Here is a 20446-nt window from a genome sequence, read left to right on the forward strand (position 1 = left end):
TGGCACAGTTTTTAAACTAAAAGGTTTCCCAGCAAAGAAGCAGCAATAAATTACTGGTATCGTTTTTTGTGTTCCGTAGTTGTTACTGTCAGCTTGTAGGCCAACTGGTAAGTTCACGAGTAACTAGTTGGCCCATTAAGATTTACTCTTAACTTCTCGCATTTCCAATATAGTGAAAGGAAAATTTGAATAGATAAACTGATATGGAAGAGATAGAAATCTTGATAGATCTTGGCACAGCTCCAAATCCATTTAGTTGATATACCAGGAGGGAACAGTTGCCAATAATTTTTGTGTTTTTTTTTTCCAGGGCTAACACACCCTGTTTCTATCGAAAGTTAATAGGAGTCCTTCTTCTGAAAAGCTCAGCTTTTCACAGAAAGATGCAACCGATCGGGGCTTAATCTTCCAATGCTAAGCGTTGCGGACTGAAGGTATTTTCCGTCCCTACTAACGATTGCCGGGGGAAAGGGAGGGTGGGGAGCTGGAGGAAAAACTCAAATTCTTGAAAGATTCCGAACTTGAAAATGGCGGGAAAATATTTTTCATACGGTTAGTCAGCGGTATGAGGTTGAGCCATAGGGAAACTTCTTGGTTCCAGCGGTTGTTCCCATTTGCAACACGGTAGCCATTTTCTAACACTTTCGCTTTGTTCGTTGGACTCTCTTAACACCTTAGATTTCGGTAATTTTTATAGAGACCTAAGAGGTCTGTCATCACTAAACCGCATCAAGGACTTTGCCCGTTATATTTCCGCGCGATCTATGGCCGAGCGTAGGCGAAGCACCCGACAGCTTGCACGAATCACGGCGAGAGATCCCGAGGTCAATCCGTCAATATTGAACTCGTGGACTGTTGTGAAATTACGGCAAGAATTAAAGAGAAGAGGATATCCCACAACAGGCTTGAAAGCAGAATTGGTAATTGACTGTATTATCTGATTTGCACATGTTTAAATGTTGTTCTCTGGATAGACTTCTCGCTTCTACGCTTTATTTAAATATTTCTCATTTGTTTCGTTTCCGCTGTACTCATAGATTGCACGTTTAGAGAGTTTAGATGTAATACCCCCAAACGAAATGTCCGAAGAATCTACCAATTGGTAAGCAGATTTCCTTTGTTTTGGTCTTTAAAAACCATTATGTGATTGTAATCGTACAATTTATCCCTATGCATGTAATAGAGAATCTTTCATTGCTACAAATAGAAAGAGGTGTAATTTACGTTTTGTCTTCCGATCATCATGTTCTGCCAGTATCCGCATACGTGTTCAAATCCGGCATACTAGTTAAGGAAAGCTTGAATTGCTTATCTACTGCTACATGTGCGGTTAGAAGAATTCTCTTTTCTGCGGGCAGATATTTGTCAATTCATTTTATACTTTTTTTGGTTGCAAGTGTGGCTTATTCCGTATTTCCACCTTAGAGAACTGGAAATTAACAAAAATTAATAATTTTCCGACGAAAGTTAGTCATGACATCCACGTGTTTGATTAGCTGTGCAGTGTTTGCGATGTGTTGTTCTAGAGTTCACTCAAAAAAAAAATCGGCTGATGAAAGGTTGCGTATAATTCATAAATCACCTTGCCTGGCTATAATCGAAAGTCTCATTTTCAGTGTTATCAGAAATTTATCATATTTTCATCTTGTCCAGGCTTTGCTAATTTTTTTTTCTACCCATATGTGATGATGTCATTCGATTTTCTTTGCCAATTTTTACTTGTCTGCAATTTTTTTGAAAGGTGAGAGTTAGTTTGCCATGTCTATGTTCTTTTCATCATTTAGCTGACTTCTGATTTTTAACTGCAGATTTCTATTGGACATCAAATTAACATTTTTGATGTCGGAATAAATCATTTAACATCGGTGTCTGAGAAAACATGCTGCGCTAACGACTTCTTTAAAAATCACTGTTTACATCTATTGAAATCAGGCAACATCTGAAAAATCTCTCTGGTGTGTAGATTCCTGAGACATTACTGCAAATTCATTTCATAACTGAGTCTGTCTCTTGGCTCCAGCAGCTCTCTTAACCCAGCCATTATGTGTTGTCCTCTCACCTTGTCTCATACCTTGGTTCTTGGGCAATGATTCCAATTTGCCTCTATTTTTTTTCCAGTTCTATATTGTTTAGTTCTTGTTCACTTGTGAATCAAGCTGCTCTTCCATATGGTAGCTATGATAAAATTCTAACACAAGGATCTAAGATCTTCATCATCACTTTGAATGTGGCAGTAATATGTATTGGCTCTTACTTTCAGCATAAGGCAGGACTTCAATTTTGAGGGTTTGATAAAAAAAAAATAAGCATTATTTTCAGGATATTTAAACTACTTTCCAATGTCTTTCACTTTCTGAACTCTTCAGTGTATTTTATCGTTAGGATCTACCCAATATCCTCTTAGAGTACAACTAATGATTACTGTATCTTAAAGATCTGCTGTCACAAAGTGAAATAAACAGTCTTTGTCTATCACAAGTTTTCTGTCTCAATATCCCTCAGTATCAGTTCATTTTACAGTTATCAGATGTCATTGATTTTTTGATCCTGAAAGAAATACCAAAACACAGGATGAGTGCAGAAATGTATAATATATCCAGTCATGCTGATATTGTTTTTGCAGGGTGAGATGTCTGTACCCTGTGTACCATTTTAATGTTTATTTGCATGTAGGATCTTCATATTATTGTTTAGTAATTCTCCCATATCAGTTCATCTCTAACTGTCTTTTGTTTGTTTATCTCAATGTATTTATTTGTTTATTTTCAGTAAGCAACAGACCTCCTCTGCTAATACTGGAGGAGCAAGGCATAGGGACAAAATGAATCAAGGTATCTAGAGTGAGCTTAACCCATTAACCCTTGAACTCCCAAGATCTGATTATAAATTCTCCCCTCTAGCTGGTACACATTTCCTTGTAAATTGGTTACAAGAATTTGGTGTTCAGTCAAGGTAACAACTTCTACCTGATGAGTTTGAGTATTCTCATTACCTGTTTGCTGGATGATGTATGGATATTATAGGGAGAAGTTACAGGTTAATCGCTTCTGGAAGTCAAAGGGTTAAACCCTAAGAATGACAGGCATCTAATTTCTCCTTACAATATCAACCCTGAGGGGTCTGCTTTAGATCACGAGAATAAAAGAAATGATCATCAAGTAAAGAAGCTCTTGATTGTTAAACAAATTCTCCTTGTCAGCACCTTAGAGTACCTTATCTTACATTATACATACTGATATTGGGGTGTAAAAGATAAAAACCCAGAATCAAGTACTGACATTTATTATCCAACTACACTTCGTAGAGTACAAATATCATGCGGTATTTGTACTCAAGGGTACCGGTTAAACAGGTTTTCTCGCATTGCACAAGCGAAGAGTTGAATTGTAGTTATGAAAAAAAATGGTGGACAATTTGAATCATATTTCCAACGACGAAGAGTCAGAATGGCTGCAAATATACATCCAAGTTTATTAGATCAATCCAATGAAGAAAAACAGTTAGAGGACCTGGAAATTTCTTCATTTATTGAAGAAAATAGAAACAGCAACATGACAACACGCTAATTCCATTCCGTTTCGCAAACTTCTGTCACACACTCCCCATAAATAAATATCCGTGAAATTCGCCCGCACTGAAATAACAGTTTGGTGTGTTGAATAATAAATAACTAATCAGACGTTTCGTTGTGTTAAGTATCACTGAGTATTTTTACTTGTTAAAAATACTCAGTGATACTACACAACAAAACATATAATAAGATATATGTATGTCAGTATTCAAAGAGACAGAGTGAGGTAGTTGAACCTTCACACCTCCAATGTTTACGTGTACATGTAAACTCTCCATACTTCTTGCCATATGTTTCTTGTATTCTTATGTCTGAGAGTTTGGAGTTATATCAGGCAGTATTCCAGTGTTTAGTTTTTCTTACTGTTTAATTTATCACCCAATCATTCTCAGAAGACAGAAGTGGTCCCTAGAACTAAGTGTCAAGCTTGGCTTTAAGTTGATTTTCAAGACCTCTTTAGTATGGAAATGATGATGAGTTGTAGAAAAAATGGGAAAGAGTACTTACTAACAAAGTTGTTTTTAAAGCACAACTTGGGATGAACAGCTGGGTAATATAATTATCTTCTCAAATTGAGCTTCATTTTGAATCATTACTTATTACATGACTTGGGAAGTCAGAGGGCCAATAACTAAAATCAACCAATCAAAATGCTCTATTGCCGGTCAATATTCTCTCAGTATTGGACTGGGCACTGCCCCGAATGATACCGCACTTGTGTCCCTTTCAACTTCAGTCGTGTAATAAATCTCTTATTAACCAAGCTTGCTTGGGACCGTACGGGAAGAATATCGGCCCTCGGTCTTTTTTGTACGGACCTCGCTGTGCTCGGTCCATACTGTCAAGACTTCAGGCCAATATTCTCCCAGTATTGCCCTCGCGCTTGGTTAATAACTAAGATATAATTATATACACGTACAAGCTGAATAAGGAAACTTTTCACTTTAGGGCAAGCCTTTGAAACAACTGTGTATTTATTTATATTTATTTTTATTTATTTATTCCTCCAATCCCTAAAGAAGAAGAGGGAGAAGAGAGGGGCACGTCTAGATAAACTAATATTGTGCTCCTTAAAGTTACAAGACTTGAGTTTATTTAAAAAAGAAAAGAAGTAAAGAAAAATACTTCGGTAAATTATGAGGAAGATAATGTTTCACTAGTATTGAGCAAGGTACCAGCACAAAAGTGCTTTTCTTAATATTTTTTTAGACTGATGGTTTGTCCCTGATGAATTGCAGTATGTTATTCCAAAAGAAACGTCCAATAATGCTGGGACAAAATCTCCTAAGATTAGTTCGAAAAGAAGGTATGAAGATTTGATTGGATGATGCACTGCGGAAATTATAATTATATAGCTCAGATACTAGTGAAACAGGTGCATTAGGAAACTTTCCATGGTGGAAATAATCATAAAAGAGCATGTATTCAGTTTAAAAATGTCTGGAAATTTCAAAGGTGTAAGGATACGTTGTGCGGAGTTATTGGTTCTTTTAAAGGGACATCATTTCCAACACAGACTGCTTTATTTTGTAATTTTACGATTTGAGACAGTGTAGCATTATAATTATTTCCCCATAGAGTGCATGCATAAGTAAGGAGTAATGGAGTAATACAGACTAACAAGTGTTGCTCTCGATACATAGCGCTTCAACTTAACCATTATATTGACATTTTTTCTGATTTTGCCACATGTGTAGTCAATGTGGTTATGCCAGGTAAGGTTACAATCAATATACACACCAAGATATTTAACACAGTATGACTTCTCTAAATGAACGTTTACTACAGTTAATGGTGGATATAGATTGTAACTTTCCTTTTGACGAGGCATAAAGATAACATACTTTGTTTTTTGCCAAATTTAAAGTCAACTAATTGCTACAAAACCAGTCATAAATGGCTGGCAAAAGATTGTTGATTTCACACAATGATCTATCAAGATCAGTTCCAGAAGCTGTTAAAGATGTATTATTTGCGTATAATGTAGTAGAGAAAAAAGTAGAGCTCTTTGGAAGGTCATTAATAAAAATTATAAACAGCAAAGGCCCTAGAATCGATCCTTGAGGCACACCAGTAGAGATAAAATATGAATCAGAAGCAACACCATTTACATACACCTGTTGTTTCCTGTTACTTAAGGTGGCTGGTACCAGTTTTCATCTTTTTGATGGTTTGTAACTTTGAAAGAATACAACAAAAAGACTAACCAAGGCCAGTTGAACACTTTTACAGGGTTGAATTATGTAATCATTAGCTTTCCAAAATAGGTGTCATTTCGTCACTAGCAGTTTCCATGGCAATGCTTTCAAAGGATTATTCAGATGAATTTTTTAGCTTATGGCTCAAATAATTTGAAAACTAACCTGGTGACGTGATTTTTCTTAGTGATTGCTTTCAGCACTTGAAAAGGAAAATGCACAAAGATTTTAAAAAAATTATACGGAGCGGAATTTCAGAAAATCTAGAAAAAGGCAATTTTCACGCATCGCAAATTTCCTTCTGTAGAGTTTTCTAGTTTTTTTTTTCTGATGATTCCTTTCAACGTTATTATCATATTGGAACAATAAAAAGAAGGGGTCACCGGACTTGTTTTCATGCAATGGCTTTCGCGAGTTTAGCAATTTCCTCGCATGTTCTCACGCATTTAGAAATCTGGATTCTATAAGATCGACATTTGCTAATGATCTGTTATAGCCATCACTGACTATTGCGTGTGTTCTTGCGAGCACCTACGATCTGATTTTTACAGACGTTTGCTGCTTAGAAAATCATTCAGTAGCTGTCAAAGACAGCCTCCCAGGCTCATCTTAAAGGACCTACTCACAACTTCTGGCTATATTATATTATTTTCCTTGAAGCTTCACAGTCTTCTTCCACTTCAGGCAGATTATCGTTCTCTTGATTTCTCCTTTATTCTCCATCGCAAGATTTCATATCGGTTGGGTATTTTGTTTGGATGTGAAGCAACCTTTATGTCTCCGAGAATAGTCTTCTTTATCTTCATTTCTGTCTCCTGCATATGCAGTGGCCTTTCAACACATCAAATACACGCTGTTAGGTAAACTTCTTACAAAAGTACATAGAAAAAAAAAAGCCACACACCGCCATCTTTCTTTGTAATTTTTGTCTTTTAATCTCGCACATTTCTCTCATGCATGACGCAAGAGTGATCTGTTCCCCGTGTGAGGAAACGAGTACTAGCCGCCTTAAAAGATTGAAACCAATTGTGTTCTCTTTGTTGTAGACCATAGAACTTGAGTTTATTTAATAATAATATTTGATGGTTTACTGTATCAAAAGCTTTACTCAAGTCCAGGAATAAGGAAACCACATAATGATCTTGATCAAGAGAAGAGGTTATTTCTTCAATAAGATCAATTAGACAGTCATAGGTTGTGAAACCTGATCTAAAGCCATATTGTTTTGGGGAAACCATCTTTTTTTGTCGTAAAATAAGACAGGAGCTGATTAAAAATACATTTCTCAAATATTTTACTTATGGAAGATAGAACTGAGATAGGTCGATAATTATTACATATGGTGCGAGAAGCTTGCTCAAAGATAGGAACAACTTTTGCAAGTTTCATACTGTCAGGAAAGATACCTTGGTTGATAGAAAGATTAAAAATGTATGTTAAAGGGCGGTATATTTGAAATACTGAAGTTTTTAATAAAAATGGATGAATCTTGTCACACCCGTATGACTTTTTTATATCAAGACTTTCTAGTAGTAAAAATATCTCTAATTCAGAGATTTGTGAGAAGCAAAATTGGTTTTGTTTCTGAGAGAGATAAGAGGTTGCGCTCTTAGATTTAGGTAGTTGGGATGCTAATTTGGAAGGGATATTACAGAAAAAAATTGTTAAGACAGTTGGAAATAGTTAAAGGTTGTTTGTATTGTTTATCATCCATTAGTAGTTTTTCTATGAGAACTTGGCCACTTCTTATTTATCAATAAATTTATATTGTCCCACATCATTTTCGTATTGTCTGATTTGGTTTATTTATATGTCATTATAAAAGCAGTCTCGGTATATCTAGTTAATAGTAGCAATTTTGTTGCGATATTATTTATACTTGTTTAGGAAGACATATTTTCAAGTAATAAGCCATTTTTTATATAACTTATCTCTAATTTTCATGGACTTATTTAAACCAGAAGTAATCCATGGTTTATATGCTTTGTGTTTAGTCTTCGCTTTTTTAAGCGGTGCATTTACATTTACTAACTTCGAAAATGTGGAGTAACCAGGTAGAGCTTTCGTTTACTTCATTACATTTGTGAATAGAATCCCAGTTCTCTCTTTGTGTAAGTTATTCTGAAAAAGTTGTAATTGAATTCTACTTGAAATGTGTGTTTGCATCTGAAAACTTATCAAAAGTCTTGTTGAATGGTGACCTAAATGTGGCCGAAACCTGTAAAGTAAACAAATTCAGAACTACAATGTAGTTGCTTGTACAATAACATTGCATCAAGCATGGTACCAGTATACAAGCTAACTTTTTTAAAAGCTTCACAAAGAATTTTTTCCACAGAAAATGACCATGTGGTAAAAAATCAAACAATGCCCATCAATGGAGTGAGTGCTGGTATACTGACAGAAGATGAGATGCGAGCACAGAAGAAAATAGATCAGAAAAGAAGACAGGGAATTGTACTTTGGCGACAGCCCATTGTAACCTTGACTTATTTCTGCTTTGAAATGGGGATTCTTTTACATGATTATAAGGAAAGGTAAATGCAAAAATATTCATTTTTAATTAATGATTATTAATTTTTGCTGCTCTGGGAAACATTTTTAATTTGTATTTTTTTCGTTGTTTGTTATTCTTCCGTCCCACAGTGCGAGATCTTACATTTACACCTAGATTTTTTTTTTTTTTTTAATTTTCATTGCCTTTAATTTGTCAGTTTTGAGTAGTCTTTTAATTGTTTAATTCTATACTCTGTCATGCGCATGAAAGTTACATAACTTGGGAGAGAATTTAATTCATGAGTTAGTATGATATTTAAATGATTAATTTTTGATTTTGTAATTTTGCAGAGTACTGAAACACAAAAAGACAGTCACATCAATAGTTCTCTTCTCAGTTTTAATGACTCTGGCGTATAACTTGGATGGCTCCCATCAACAGGTAGTATAATTCAGATTTTTGAGTACTGTGAACTGGGTAGAGGTACTATTTAACAATTATTCCACGAGCACGCGTTGGATATGAGATGATAGATAGCCAACGAGGCGCGTAGCGCCAAGTTGGCTATAATCATCTCATATCCAACAAGCGCGAGTGGAATAATTGTTTTATTAAAAACGCCCCCAAGAAATTATTATTTTGTGAGAAGAAACCGGATTTTTTAGCTCCCTTTTGATTTTAAGCTGACGCGTACGCTTACCATATTTGTAGATTATGGTATATTGGCTGATATACCATAATGGCTTAGCCAATAAAAAGTCTTGAATTGCATTATCCAATGATCCAGTTTTTAATAATAGAAATTAGCCAAATTTTCAATGGAGTTTTGAGAGTAAACTAGGACTGCTTTGGTTTCCCTCTGCCTTTGTAACTGGTCCAGAAAAGTAGTGCCACCTTCTCAACTTACATTTATCAAAATTGAAACAACAAACCCAATCACTATTTGGGAAAGATCGTAAGATTATGTACTGGTAACTTATAACTTGACCAGACTATTCAAAGGAGAATCAACTTTTTTGTTCAGTACTGTGTGTGAGCTCTTAACACATTTGCTGAATTATTTAGGCCAAAGTGTACAATGGTCAATGCAACAGGTGTCTGTAGTAAACATCCCAGAATAAATTGATGTGACTCATCCAGTTTGAAGTATTTTTTTTTATAACTTATAATGGGAACTAACTTATAAGGATTGAAATTTCACAAAAATTCTCCAAGTCATAAAATTTTCAACAAAATTGTGCCTGTTTTGTGAAGCTCCTCATGAAGCTGCTCTGTTTTCACTCCAGTTTGTAGTTTCAAAAGTTTTGAAAATTACACAATAAAATTCTCAGTGAAAGAAACAAAATGGACTGGTTAGGGTGCCAGAGTCTGCTTCACTATCTTTGAATTTTGACTTTAAAATATGGCTTTGGGCTTGTTAAGTTACTTCGACTTTTGAGAAACAGACCCCTGGACCTGATTGTTCAAAGGGACTGGATAATATCTCACCGGTGGACAGCGCAGTTTGTTTTGTTGACAGTGATCTGCCCTTTGAACAACTGGGTCCTGGTGTTGAGAAGTACAGGCATGTAAAACTACTTTAAAAGAAGCCTTTTAAGGTGAGTTGTTATACTTCCTATTTAAATTGTAGACCTTGGGTCAGTTGAAATCAGTGTTGTTCTGTTGGGCCTACTGGGTTGGTCTTGGCATTCTTTCTTCTGTTGGCCTTGGTACTGGACTGCATACTTTCCTTCTGTATTTGGTAAGTAAGCATGAAGTTGATAAATTATACTTGATATTGAAAAGTCTGTGCATTTGCATTATTTCATGGATTAACCCTTTATCAGAGGAACAAGGTTATAACCAAGAGGTAATGCTTGAAATACCATTTTAAGAAATATCCTATGGTGGCTGATTCCTATAACAACTCATTTTGATAAAAAATTAATTAGTTATCTTGGATTATCCTTACATTGCAACATCACAGTTTATTTAGAAACTTACCTCCTCTATTCATCTATGGATTATTTTTATAGTTGTTTTTTATCCTCTTCTATTGTAACATTTTGAATTTATGAGCTTTGAATGATGATTAATCATCATCCTAAAGTTCTAACTCACATTTGTTTTGCCTTTCTTTTAGAATCTTATTTTTGATTTGTTTACTGTGTCTCTTAGACATAAAGTAGAATTTTAACTTCTTACCTCCTCTTTTGTCACTGGTCTTTACCTAGTGTTCTTTATACCCAGCTCACATCTTCAAATCACAAAATTTAACTTCCTTTTCATGATATTTTCAAACATTTTTTTCTCCAAAAGGGACCTCACATTGCATCAGTTACTCTGGCAGCCTGGGAGTGCGGCACTTTAGACTTTCCTGAACCACCCTATCCGGATGAGTAAGTCATTTTAGTGCCTTTGGTATTGAGTAAATCATTGATGGTATCAGATTCTCACATTCTGCATTTAAATTCTGAATTTTATTAATAAAAGTAACATATTTATGTCCTTGTCATGTAGATGTTATGTCCAATTGCCTCCTTTCCTGGGAATCATTGGAAAAAAAAACTATTAAATTTTTTCAGTTCTTTGTTTTGCAATCTGTGAAAATCTTGTACATCTATTCTCATCTCATATAGTTTGTTATTCCCATTTTGTTGTTTCTGACTTTTTTTGGTTTCATCCATCACTTTGGAGGTAAATTTTACAGTTGAAGGAGAAGCAGGGGGGATATCTGTAGAAGAGTAGGCAAGCAGATAAGATAAATTGAAGTTCACTCAGTCTTTTTGTTCAGTAGAATGGTCTCCAAAACTGGTAGCTGAAATCTAAAACTAGTAAATTTCCTCAGCACCAAAATAAGCATCCACAGTAGTTGATAATCATCACAAAGTTGATTAACTAGATGAATCTATTTTTGAGTTTAAAAAGCTGGTATTTCAAATGTATGCCCTTCACTCTGCTTGAGGCTAATGCTTGAAATACTAATTTTTCAAACTCCTGGCTTTTGTACCTACAATTTGTACACATTAAGGTGATTTGGGTTTATCAACTGAGTTGATAAAGTAAATGGGCCACCATAAAGAGTTTCAAAGCTGACGTTTCAACCGTTAACCCCTTGTCAGAGCAAATGAGTTAGAAGACATTGGCATCTATTCTTGAGTACATCTGCATACAGTTGACTTCTTTTCATCAACGGATAGAGGTACCAACAAAGATAATTAATATTGCTTTTAGAATTCAGTGTCCTGATGGCAATCACACATCCAGTGTCAACATGTGGACCATTATGAGCAAAGTCAGGATAGAAGCCTTTATGTGGGTAAGCCAGTACCAAATACTTCCAACTGTTTATTTCAGTGTCAAAATAATGTTCCATGAAGATTGTGTTTGTTTCATTTAAATTACTTCAATTCAGGGCACTTTTCATCAATTTGGACATCTTTCACTGGTTCAACCAATACTCCAGCCTGTTGACCCTATATAATTTCTCCTTACAGCATCCCCTCTGACTCAAAAATAAAATAGTGAGAATGAAGAAAATGATCCCTGACCAAAGGACATCTTGATAATTTGACAAATTCTGCGAGTAGATACCACAGGAAATGTGTACATACTGATGTTTGGGTGTAAATGGTTAAACTTGAAGAACTAATAAAAATAAATTATTATCTTTAACTTTATATTTTTAGGGTGCAGGAACTGCCATTGGAGAACTACCCCCTTATTTTATGGCCAGAGCAGGTAAACTGTCTAGTTTAATATTTTGATTCATGCTGTTTAATCAAGGTTTATTTCAATTTTGTATTTTTAAATGGTGCATACTAAATGAACAAATCCTTCAGGGGTTTATACAAGTGATGAAGTTATCCTTAAGTCACAGAGAGGGGACTTACATTGGTTGTTACGGAGTTGTCTTAATGCCAAATCGTATGGAATAGAGGTGGAGTGGATGACATATTCAGACCAATTACATCTTGAGAATCATGAACATTTCATGGGCCAACAAAACTATAATCAATGAGGATGGTGGAAAATTCACAACTTCTAGACAATTGAAAGCCAATAAAATTTCATTTTGTTTCCTTGGAAAAGGTCGTAAGTTGGTAATTGTAAATATCCATGAGGGCTTTTTTGGTAGATGTTGGTTTGGATGTGTTGAGTTGAAAATAACATCTGTCAGGTCTCTTTCTCTATAATTTCCAGCCTGCCGTAAGTGAATACAGTGTAAGTGAAATTTCCTTTTTAACTGACTTTCTTCTGTTTTCTTCAGCACGTTTGTCAGGAGAAGATCCTGATGACGAGGAACTGGAGGAAGTTGAAGAATTGGAGAGAATGACATCTCTTGCCAACCAAAGCCTGTGGACTAGACTTAAGAAAATAGTTCTTGATTTAGTTGAGCGTGTAGGATTCTTTGGCATACTTGTGTGTGCTTCGGTAAGTGGAGCCTGATCTTTGTGGGTCACTTTTTTCTTATCAATTCACAGTTGTTCCTTTCATTTAATGCGTGATCTAGCCTTCCAAACTGTTCTCAGTTTTTTTTCTACATTCCTGGGGCAAATGTTATCATGTTGACACTTCTTCAGTTAACATATGAGGGGCATCCAAGTCCAAAGTCAGTTTTAGAGGCTTTGTACACAAATGAGGCACAGACTATTCCTATGGCTTGATTACCATCTGAGATGGGGATTTACTGCTAATTTTTTTCATGAAATACCAGTTATGCAAGTAAGGGAAGACATGAGTCTTGTAACACCCCAGTTGTGATGAGATTGTGTATTATATCAAATGGCTATCTTGGATGCCAAGCTAGCTTTCTGATTGGTCCGTACCTTATTTGCATCTAGAAACTGGCTCTCTGATTGGCTCTGAACCAAAGTGCTCCTGTCTGCCACCCCTTAAGCAACATTTTTTTTGTCTTTTTTTCAACCAGGTCCTCAGGTAGCATTTAAAAAACTATGCATTTCATACTTAGAGGTCATTGGCTAATCTCTTGGCTTTTCATCCTTTAACAGGTTCCAAATCCTCTTTTCGACTTAGCTGGTATCACTTGTGGTCACTGTCTGGTACCATTCTGGACTTTCTTTGGGGCAACACTCATTGGCAAGGCTATAATAAAGATGCATCTTCAGGTAACAATGGGTCCTCTTTGTCTGTTGTTGGACTCTGTTTAGAGAGGTCTGGTCCTTTGAATGGCTTGGTCAATGTCTTTTGTTCTTGTCTATAGCACTTCACTCACAGTCCTCTCCTCACTCAGGAGCTTAAATGGGTACTGGTGAATTGTCAGGAAAACCTCATGAAATTTTGGGGGGAGGGGTAACCTTGCAATGGATCAGCATCCCATCCAGGGGGGAGTGGTGGTGGGGGGGGTAAGTTTGCAATGGACTATTATCCCATCTCGGGCGGGGGAGTGGTGGGACGGGGTAACCTTGCAATGGACTAGCATCCCATCCAGGGGGGAGAAGTGATACTTCTAGTTACTTCATGCTTAGGAAACCGGGATGAGGAGTATAAATGAGTCAGGGCTCAACACTAACAGTACCCCACTTAACAATTGGTTCATGCTTTAGCGTGCACTATCGAGTTATGGAGCACGCGGGGAGTTTGGAGAGCACGAAAGAAGCGTAAGGGTTGCCCGAGGCGATAGCCGAGGGCAACTCTAGCTTCTTGAGTGCTCTCCAAACTTCCCACGTGCTCCATAACTCGATAGTGCACAGCTGAAAGCATGAACCAATTGTTTTAGAACATAGCCGGTGGAATTGTGCATCAAATGCGACGCGAAAAACGGACAACAATATCAGTTGAAGCGAATCGTGACGGCGCTGATGCCGAGTCTCCTTTTCCTTTGTTTTTCTCTTTTTCTGCCTCATTTAAGAACTCTAGCCCATGGGAAAAGGTCGAAACATTGTCTTCGTTTTCGCAATAGCAGGCCGAGTTTCTGTTTGTATCCATTATTGTCGCGAAATGTATTACTTTTCCCCGCACTAGCAATGGCCGCTCGCGCGAAAAAAACATTTTTCTGGCGAAGTCGGATTTGCTGACGCTATCAGCGTGCACTATCGGGATTTTGAGCACGCTTACGTATAATGAATTTGATTGCGCGACTCTGCTAGCTATGTTCTAATAGCCACTAGTAGAAATTCAGTTTTGGCTACTGGTTTTCAATTTCCACTAGCCAGTTTGGCTAGTAAATAGACTGAAATCATCATAACATCTAAAAACACCTAAGATGTCACTAGCCACTTGGCAAGTAAGTTGAAAAGTTAGTGTCGAGCCCTGTTAGTACTGGTGCATTGTCAGGAGAGCCTCGTGAAATTTTTGGGGGAGGGGTAACCTTGCAATGGACCAGCATCCCATCCAGGGAGTAATGGGGGGTAAGCTTGCAATGGACTAGCATCCCATCCAGGGCGGAGAAGTGATACTTCTGGTTGCTTCTTGCTTAGGAAACTGGGATAAGCACCAGCTGGGTGAGCCAATAGGCTTGAGTACAGACTTTACCTTTCTTTTCGTTGTGGCTGGTCTGTTCCGTTCTGAATTTAATATAGAAGTGAATCTTTGAGTCCTTTCCAGGAATATGTGTTTTGAATTTGTTTTAATTTTTTTTCCTTTTGTGTTCATTCTAAAGGTGTTTTGTATTATATTTTTTCAGAAAACTTTCGTTATCTTAGCATTTAGCAAAAATTATGTAGAGGCTGTTTTATCTTATGTTGGGTAAGTTGTCATCTGTTTTTACTGACTTTTTACTGACATGTAGTTTAAAATTCTTAAATATCTTTCTTTGACTTTAGCAATGGTTAGGGCTTTTAGGACTTTTAATGTGGGCGAAACAGAGCGTGTTTCGATAGTGTGTCGTGAAACCAAAACCAGTGGAAAAGGCAGAGAGAATCCTTCCTTAAAACCTTCTTGATGTCACCCGTGCTGGAAGGAGAAGTGTCTCTTTTTTTGTTTGTTTGTTTGTTTGTTTGTTTGCTTTTTTTCTTTGTGAAATGGATGTTTGACTCTGATGTGTGTCTGCCTTTGCAGTGACATTCCAACTGTAGGCCCGTATATTCAGAAACCTTTCAAGATAGCACTGGAAAAACAAAAAGAGAAACTTCATCGAAAACCTGGTCAAGCAGCTAGTACATCGGTAAGCGGCTGAGTTTATACCACTATACGACAGAAATATGAACTTGTTTATCTTCCTTGCTGAGAGTTTTCTTAAACTGTTGTGAGTGAGTAACATCTGAACACTGAAATCTGTGCCCAGTCGTTGGCCAGACCACTTCCCGACTGTCTTCGTTGTGGATACATCTGAAGTGGGAACGCCGAGTCTGATGGGTAGGGTGACTGATGATGTAGTAATCTCCTCCTCCTCTACGATCCCATCATCCCTCTCTCTCCTCCAGCGCACTCTTGTGCTGCGCGCTTCAATTCTTTTATAACGAAATGATTAAAGCTTCCTGTCGATTTGTCAAATCTTTTCAAAAATAGTTTTCAAAAGTAAGACAGAAGATCAACTATATGATATAATTGTTATGTAACACACAAATGACATGGACCAATCCTAAAATTACGTGAGTTGATTGATCTGACAAATTCATTTCCTTTTTTCGTTCGACAGGAACCAAACATTCTGGCGTGGATTTTTGAGAAGCTTGTTATCGCCATGATCGTGTACTTTTTGTTGTCAATCATCAATTCTATGGCCCAGGCCTACGCCAAACGCTTAGATGAGCGAAAGAGACAGTCGCAAAAACCAGCTAAAGGAGAGTGACTTTTCAAAACTCATCGACTGTTCAAGAATATATTTGCCGCAAGCTTCTTTTCTAACCCCAATACACAGACACACCAAATATTTTACTTTGTGACTTGTTGTAGCGTGAAGACGAATGTTAATAAAAAAAAGAAGACTCCGAAGGAAGACGCAGTGAGCTGTGACTTTCTCTATACACACTGCCATGACTGCCGAGTTACAACGGCTTTACCTCGGTATCTTAACCTTTTACACCCAAACTACAGTGTGCATATTCCGCATACTGTTCTCAATAGATTTCTTATGGCGTTGACAGGGAAGAATTGTTAACCAATCAAAAACTTCTTTCGTTGTTGATGATTTCCTTTATTCTCGTGGCGTTAATGTTTGATTCAAGGGTGGTATTGTAAGGAGGAGTGAGCCTGCCAGAGATCAAATGAACAGCGGACCGAAACATCATCAGTCGTCACACGATTACATACAAGTTGAATCTGCTGAATTGGGTCAATTTCCAGTCCTCTAACCTTCCCAAGAATGATAATTATGATGGTGCACATAAGCTGTAGGGAAGAATCTTAGTGTGGCTACGCCCTGGGTTTGGAGTACGAGCACATGAAGATGTGCATGTCGGGTGTGTAGTTCGTTAAATAAGACTTGAGATGTATTCTTACTTTTTACTCCCCCACCCCTCCCCCCTCTTCGCTGTACTATTCTTCTTTAATCCCCTTGATTAATCTGTTTGTATATTGATATACCTTCCTGTTATACCATCCGTCTCTTTCAATAAGTTTCCTTCTTCCCCCACACCAAATTGACGCAGTACCCAGCATAAGTTCACACTGATCCTTTGAATTCACAAAGCCCGGACCTTCTCTGGAAGTCGTGATAATTATGTATTGGAAAAATTTGCATACCTATTGCCTTTCTGTTGCACCATACTTTTCATGATTTTTCGGTCAATGGAATATTTAATCTCGCACTAAACTCGATACGCGGCTGCGACATCAAGAAATGAGCACATAGTTACTTCTGAAATGAGAAGCAAAAGAAAACCATATCTGGAAATGCAAGCGAGTTGTTATCTAGAACGAAAACCTCGATGTCAAGGCCTTATTCGAGTGAACACAACCACGGAGAATCTTTGGACTGGGGGGGGGGGGGGGGGCAAAAAGGTGAGTTCTTGTGGGAGGATCTTGGTCAAAATTTACTCGGATCATAATAAAACGAAGTCTTCTCCATGGTGAACCGGTTGGTCTCTGGCCTTCTCACCGGGTGTACAAAAGGTAAGCACTAGAGTGCATCTTGTAACTTTAATTTTAAAAGAAATAGAGACGAATGGCAATAAGGCACTCCTATATGCCCCCAAATGTATTTAGGAAGTTCATCGGAACCACCTGCCCATGGCCACCCTCCGTCACTCCATATCTGCTAAACCTGCTTCTTTGGTAAAAGAGGCACTCCCCCTCGCCGAACGCAGACACCGAAGGTCTCTTACGTGTTTCAGTGTGTTTGTGCGTACGCGGAATGGAAGTTGTAACCGCAAAGAACGTGATATTTCCCCTAAGTTTCGTTTTTCATGCAATTTTTCATTCTCTAAGAGTGAATACTGATGCACCTATATCCAAACAGCTTTTCCTTTCGGAAAAAAGCCATTTGAATGGATTTACTCCTTGCATTTTATGATCTATTTACAGCTCTGCTATCATGTATAGGGGCGATCTGGCTGTGGATGTAAACGCTTTCTTTTCAGAAATCCGTCACCAGCGCGATTTAATTTCTGAAGTCATGCTCTAACGGCAAGAAACCGAAGTAAATGGAGTGAAAAAGTAACATTGTGTTTTCCAGGTTTTTTTTTTGTTTTGTTTATCACATTAATCACCATGTTTAAATTCCCAAATACACAGCTAATCATCGTCGCTAGTAGCTCATGGTGCATAAGACATTTTCTTGCTAAACCACTTCAGAAACAAAATAAGAGATCGGGAGGTTTGTTTACGTCGCAGAACGATTGTTTGGAAACGACTGCATGTCTACTCGTAGCAATCTCCAGTCTTTCCTTACATTTAGGTAGCTCGGAAAGCCGCAAAACTCTGGAACAAAACTTTATCTTTCAAATCGGCACTCTTAACCCCATAGGTATCAACGAATGCTTTTCATTCTACTAATTTATTCGTGTTTTCTCATCACCATGTTCCCACCAATAGCGTGGCTCCACTTTCTGCACATAAACTCACACGCAAACCAGAATTCCTCCATTCGCTCTGACGAAGGGCTAACGCTCGAAACGTCAGCTTTTTAACTCTTTACGCAGGAACCGCGGAGACCATTTTAAAGTGGTAGGGCTGAAAAACATGGACAATACAAACCAACACTGAGGCCGTGTTCGTCATTTATCTTGCACAGCTTTACCGAGCCTAGCCTCTGACTTGAGGCAAATGTGTAAGAGTAGACGCGTTTTATTACTTTGAAGTAGTATAATCCACGTTCTGTCCATCCCAATTGGAGCCCTAAAAAAATAAATCCCAGCAATAACTTCCGGTGGTAGGGCTATAGCCCTACCAGCCCCTCCCCACCCCCACCCCCCCCCACCCACCCCCGCGCGGTCCCTGTTACGGTGGCTAATTTACAATCTTAACTCAGTTGATATAACCAAATTACTAGTAGCAATATTCACTATGTTTTTGTTGTGGCTACTGCTTAGAAAAGGAGGCGGAGCCACAAAAGTTGTCGAGATGAGTGAGTGAGTGATTGAGTGAGTAAGCGGGTAACAATAAAATTCCGACTTGACCCGATTTTGACCCGATGTTTTTCGACGCTACTTATTCTTTGTTTCGATGTGCTACAGAAGACAATAAACATCTCAAAATAATATCAGGATGGAAAAAAACAAACCATTTCCTTGCAGAAAGATCTCGAAAGGTGTGATCTGCGCTTCATGTAAATTTAAATTTTCGAAGGGAGTGTATTTTACCGTTTGAATCTGAGACTTATGCCCAGTAGATCCAAAGATAAGACTTTTTCAGTTCTTGCCGTGACACCACAAAAGATGATAAACACCTCAAAATAATTTCACAATGGCGTGTCAGGCGTCACGTAATCGATTTGCAGAAATATCTAAATAGGTTTGACCTGCGCATCGTGGAAATTTTGAAGAAATATTGTCTTTATTCGTAGAGAGAGCATTTACCATTTGAGTCAGTACTACTGATTGCCCCAAAGAGCTGTTAAATTTGCGAAGCAATTAAGCAAGTCAAAAATTGCATTACGTATTTTAGAAGTGAAAGTTACTACAATATTTCTCAAAGTTTATTGGACAGCAAATCGCATGGCTTTCTCTTTGCAAAAGTCTTTGTTGGTTTGATCGACAGATCTTAAAATATAAATACACGGGGAAAGAATTCCAGACTTTTGTCCCCAAGAAAAACAAATGTAACGGATTAGTTGAAAGCCGACATTAATTGTTGTACGTTTTGTAGAAAATTCCGTAATCCTAGCACCTAAACTCTTTGGCTCCAACCTATTTCTCATTGTGTTTTGGTAGAAATTCATAACTTTTTCACAAGACAGAACAGTACACTAGCCTTACCGAGGGCAAAAGACTGGGGAGAATAATTCGATTCTATGATACGGAACGAAAATTTTTAATGAGGTGCCTACTAATGTTCAAAACTAGTGATTTTTTTTTGCTAAGGACGAGCCAAGAATCGCCTCCCGGTTAGCTTAATTGGTTAGAGAGCCGGATTGTGTTGTGCGGGAGGTCGAGGGTTCGAGCCCCGGCCGGACAAATACTCATGGTTTTAAAATGAGTGAGGAGAATTTGCTACCTTTCTATATTATCAAGAAATGGATAGATATTCTAGTCTTCTCAGATAAGGACGAATAAACCGTAGGCCCCGTCTCCTGCAGGGTTAGGGGTAGGAGACGTTAATTTCCCACGCACGAGATTACTGTATGGTGGATGTCCTCCCCTGGGGTGGGATGGGAGGGAAGGTGAGATTATTACATGGACTGAAGCGGCTGCAAGAGGTGCCTGATAATGCTGACGTCTGATCTCAACCTTATCATTGTAACTAGACACGTTTGTTTTTTAGAGTGTTTAAGACTTTCTTCTTTCTTCTTTCTTATTCTTCTTCTTCTGTGGAGCCAAAAGGTTATGGAGGTGCGCGCATATGTGAAGTGCTTGCTTTTAATTGAATATATTTGTCTCTTTGTGGCTACTGCCTAGAAGAAGCAAAGCCACATATGTTGTCAAGATGAGTGAGTCGGTCAGAGAGTGTAACAATAGAATTCAATTCCGATCTTGAGCCAATTCTGACCCGATGTTTCCCAGTGCTACTTATTTATTTATTTACTTTTTTGGGGGGGGGGGGGTGGGTATCTTGGTAGTTCGTCATTTGCACTCGATACACAGTTGAGTTCTCTCCTTTTGTGATTTCAGGCTTATAGCGACTAATAAGCTTATGTTTACA

The 20446-nt window shown here is 37.7% G+C and overlaps 1 protein-coding gene across 2 annotated transcripts; it reads left to right on the forward strand.

The window, feature by feature from the left end:
* Positions 1–607: 607 nt before the first annotated feature.
* Positions 608–16147, forward strand: LOC111332389 (vacuole membrane protein 1). 2 transcript variants are annotated; one of them, XM_022937708.2, is made up of 14 exons: positions 609–920; positions 1038–1102; positions 2770–2831; positions 8108–8306; positions 8617–8707; positions 9897–10007; positions 10565–10644; positions 11480–11564; positions 11935–11986; positions 12516–12679; positions 13258–13374; positions 14892–14953; positions 15266–15371; positions 15846–16147. In XM_022937708.2, exons 1-14 carry the CDS (start codon positions 765–767, stop codon positions 15996–15998), a joined length of 1503 nt encoding a protein of 500 aa, XP_022793443.2. In that variant the 5' UTR covers positions 609–764; the 3' UTR covers positions 15999–16147. The 2 variants fall into 2 exon arrangements, with proteins under 2 accessions (XP_088598963.1, XP_022793443.2); XM_088742837.1 differs by lacking the exons at positions 15266–15371; positions 15846–16147 and adding an exon at positions 15031–15259 and having other exon boundaries at positions 608–920.
* The last annotated feature ends 4299 nt before the right edge of the window (positions 16148–20446 follow it).

The sequence above is a fragment of the Stylophora pistillata genome, chromosome 13, assembly GCF_964205215.1.
Source record: "Stylophora pistillata chromosome 13, jaStyPist1.2, whole genome shotgun sequence".
Lineage (NCBI taxonomy): Eukaryota > Metazoa > Cnidaria > Anthozoa > Scleractinia > Pocilloporidae > Stylophora > Stylophora pistillata.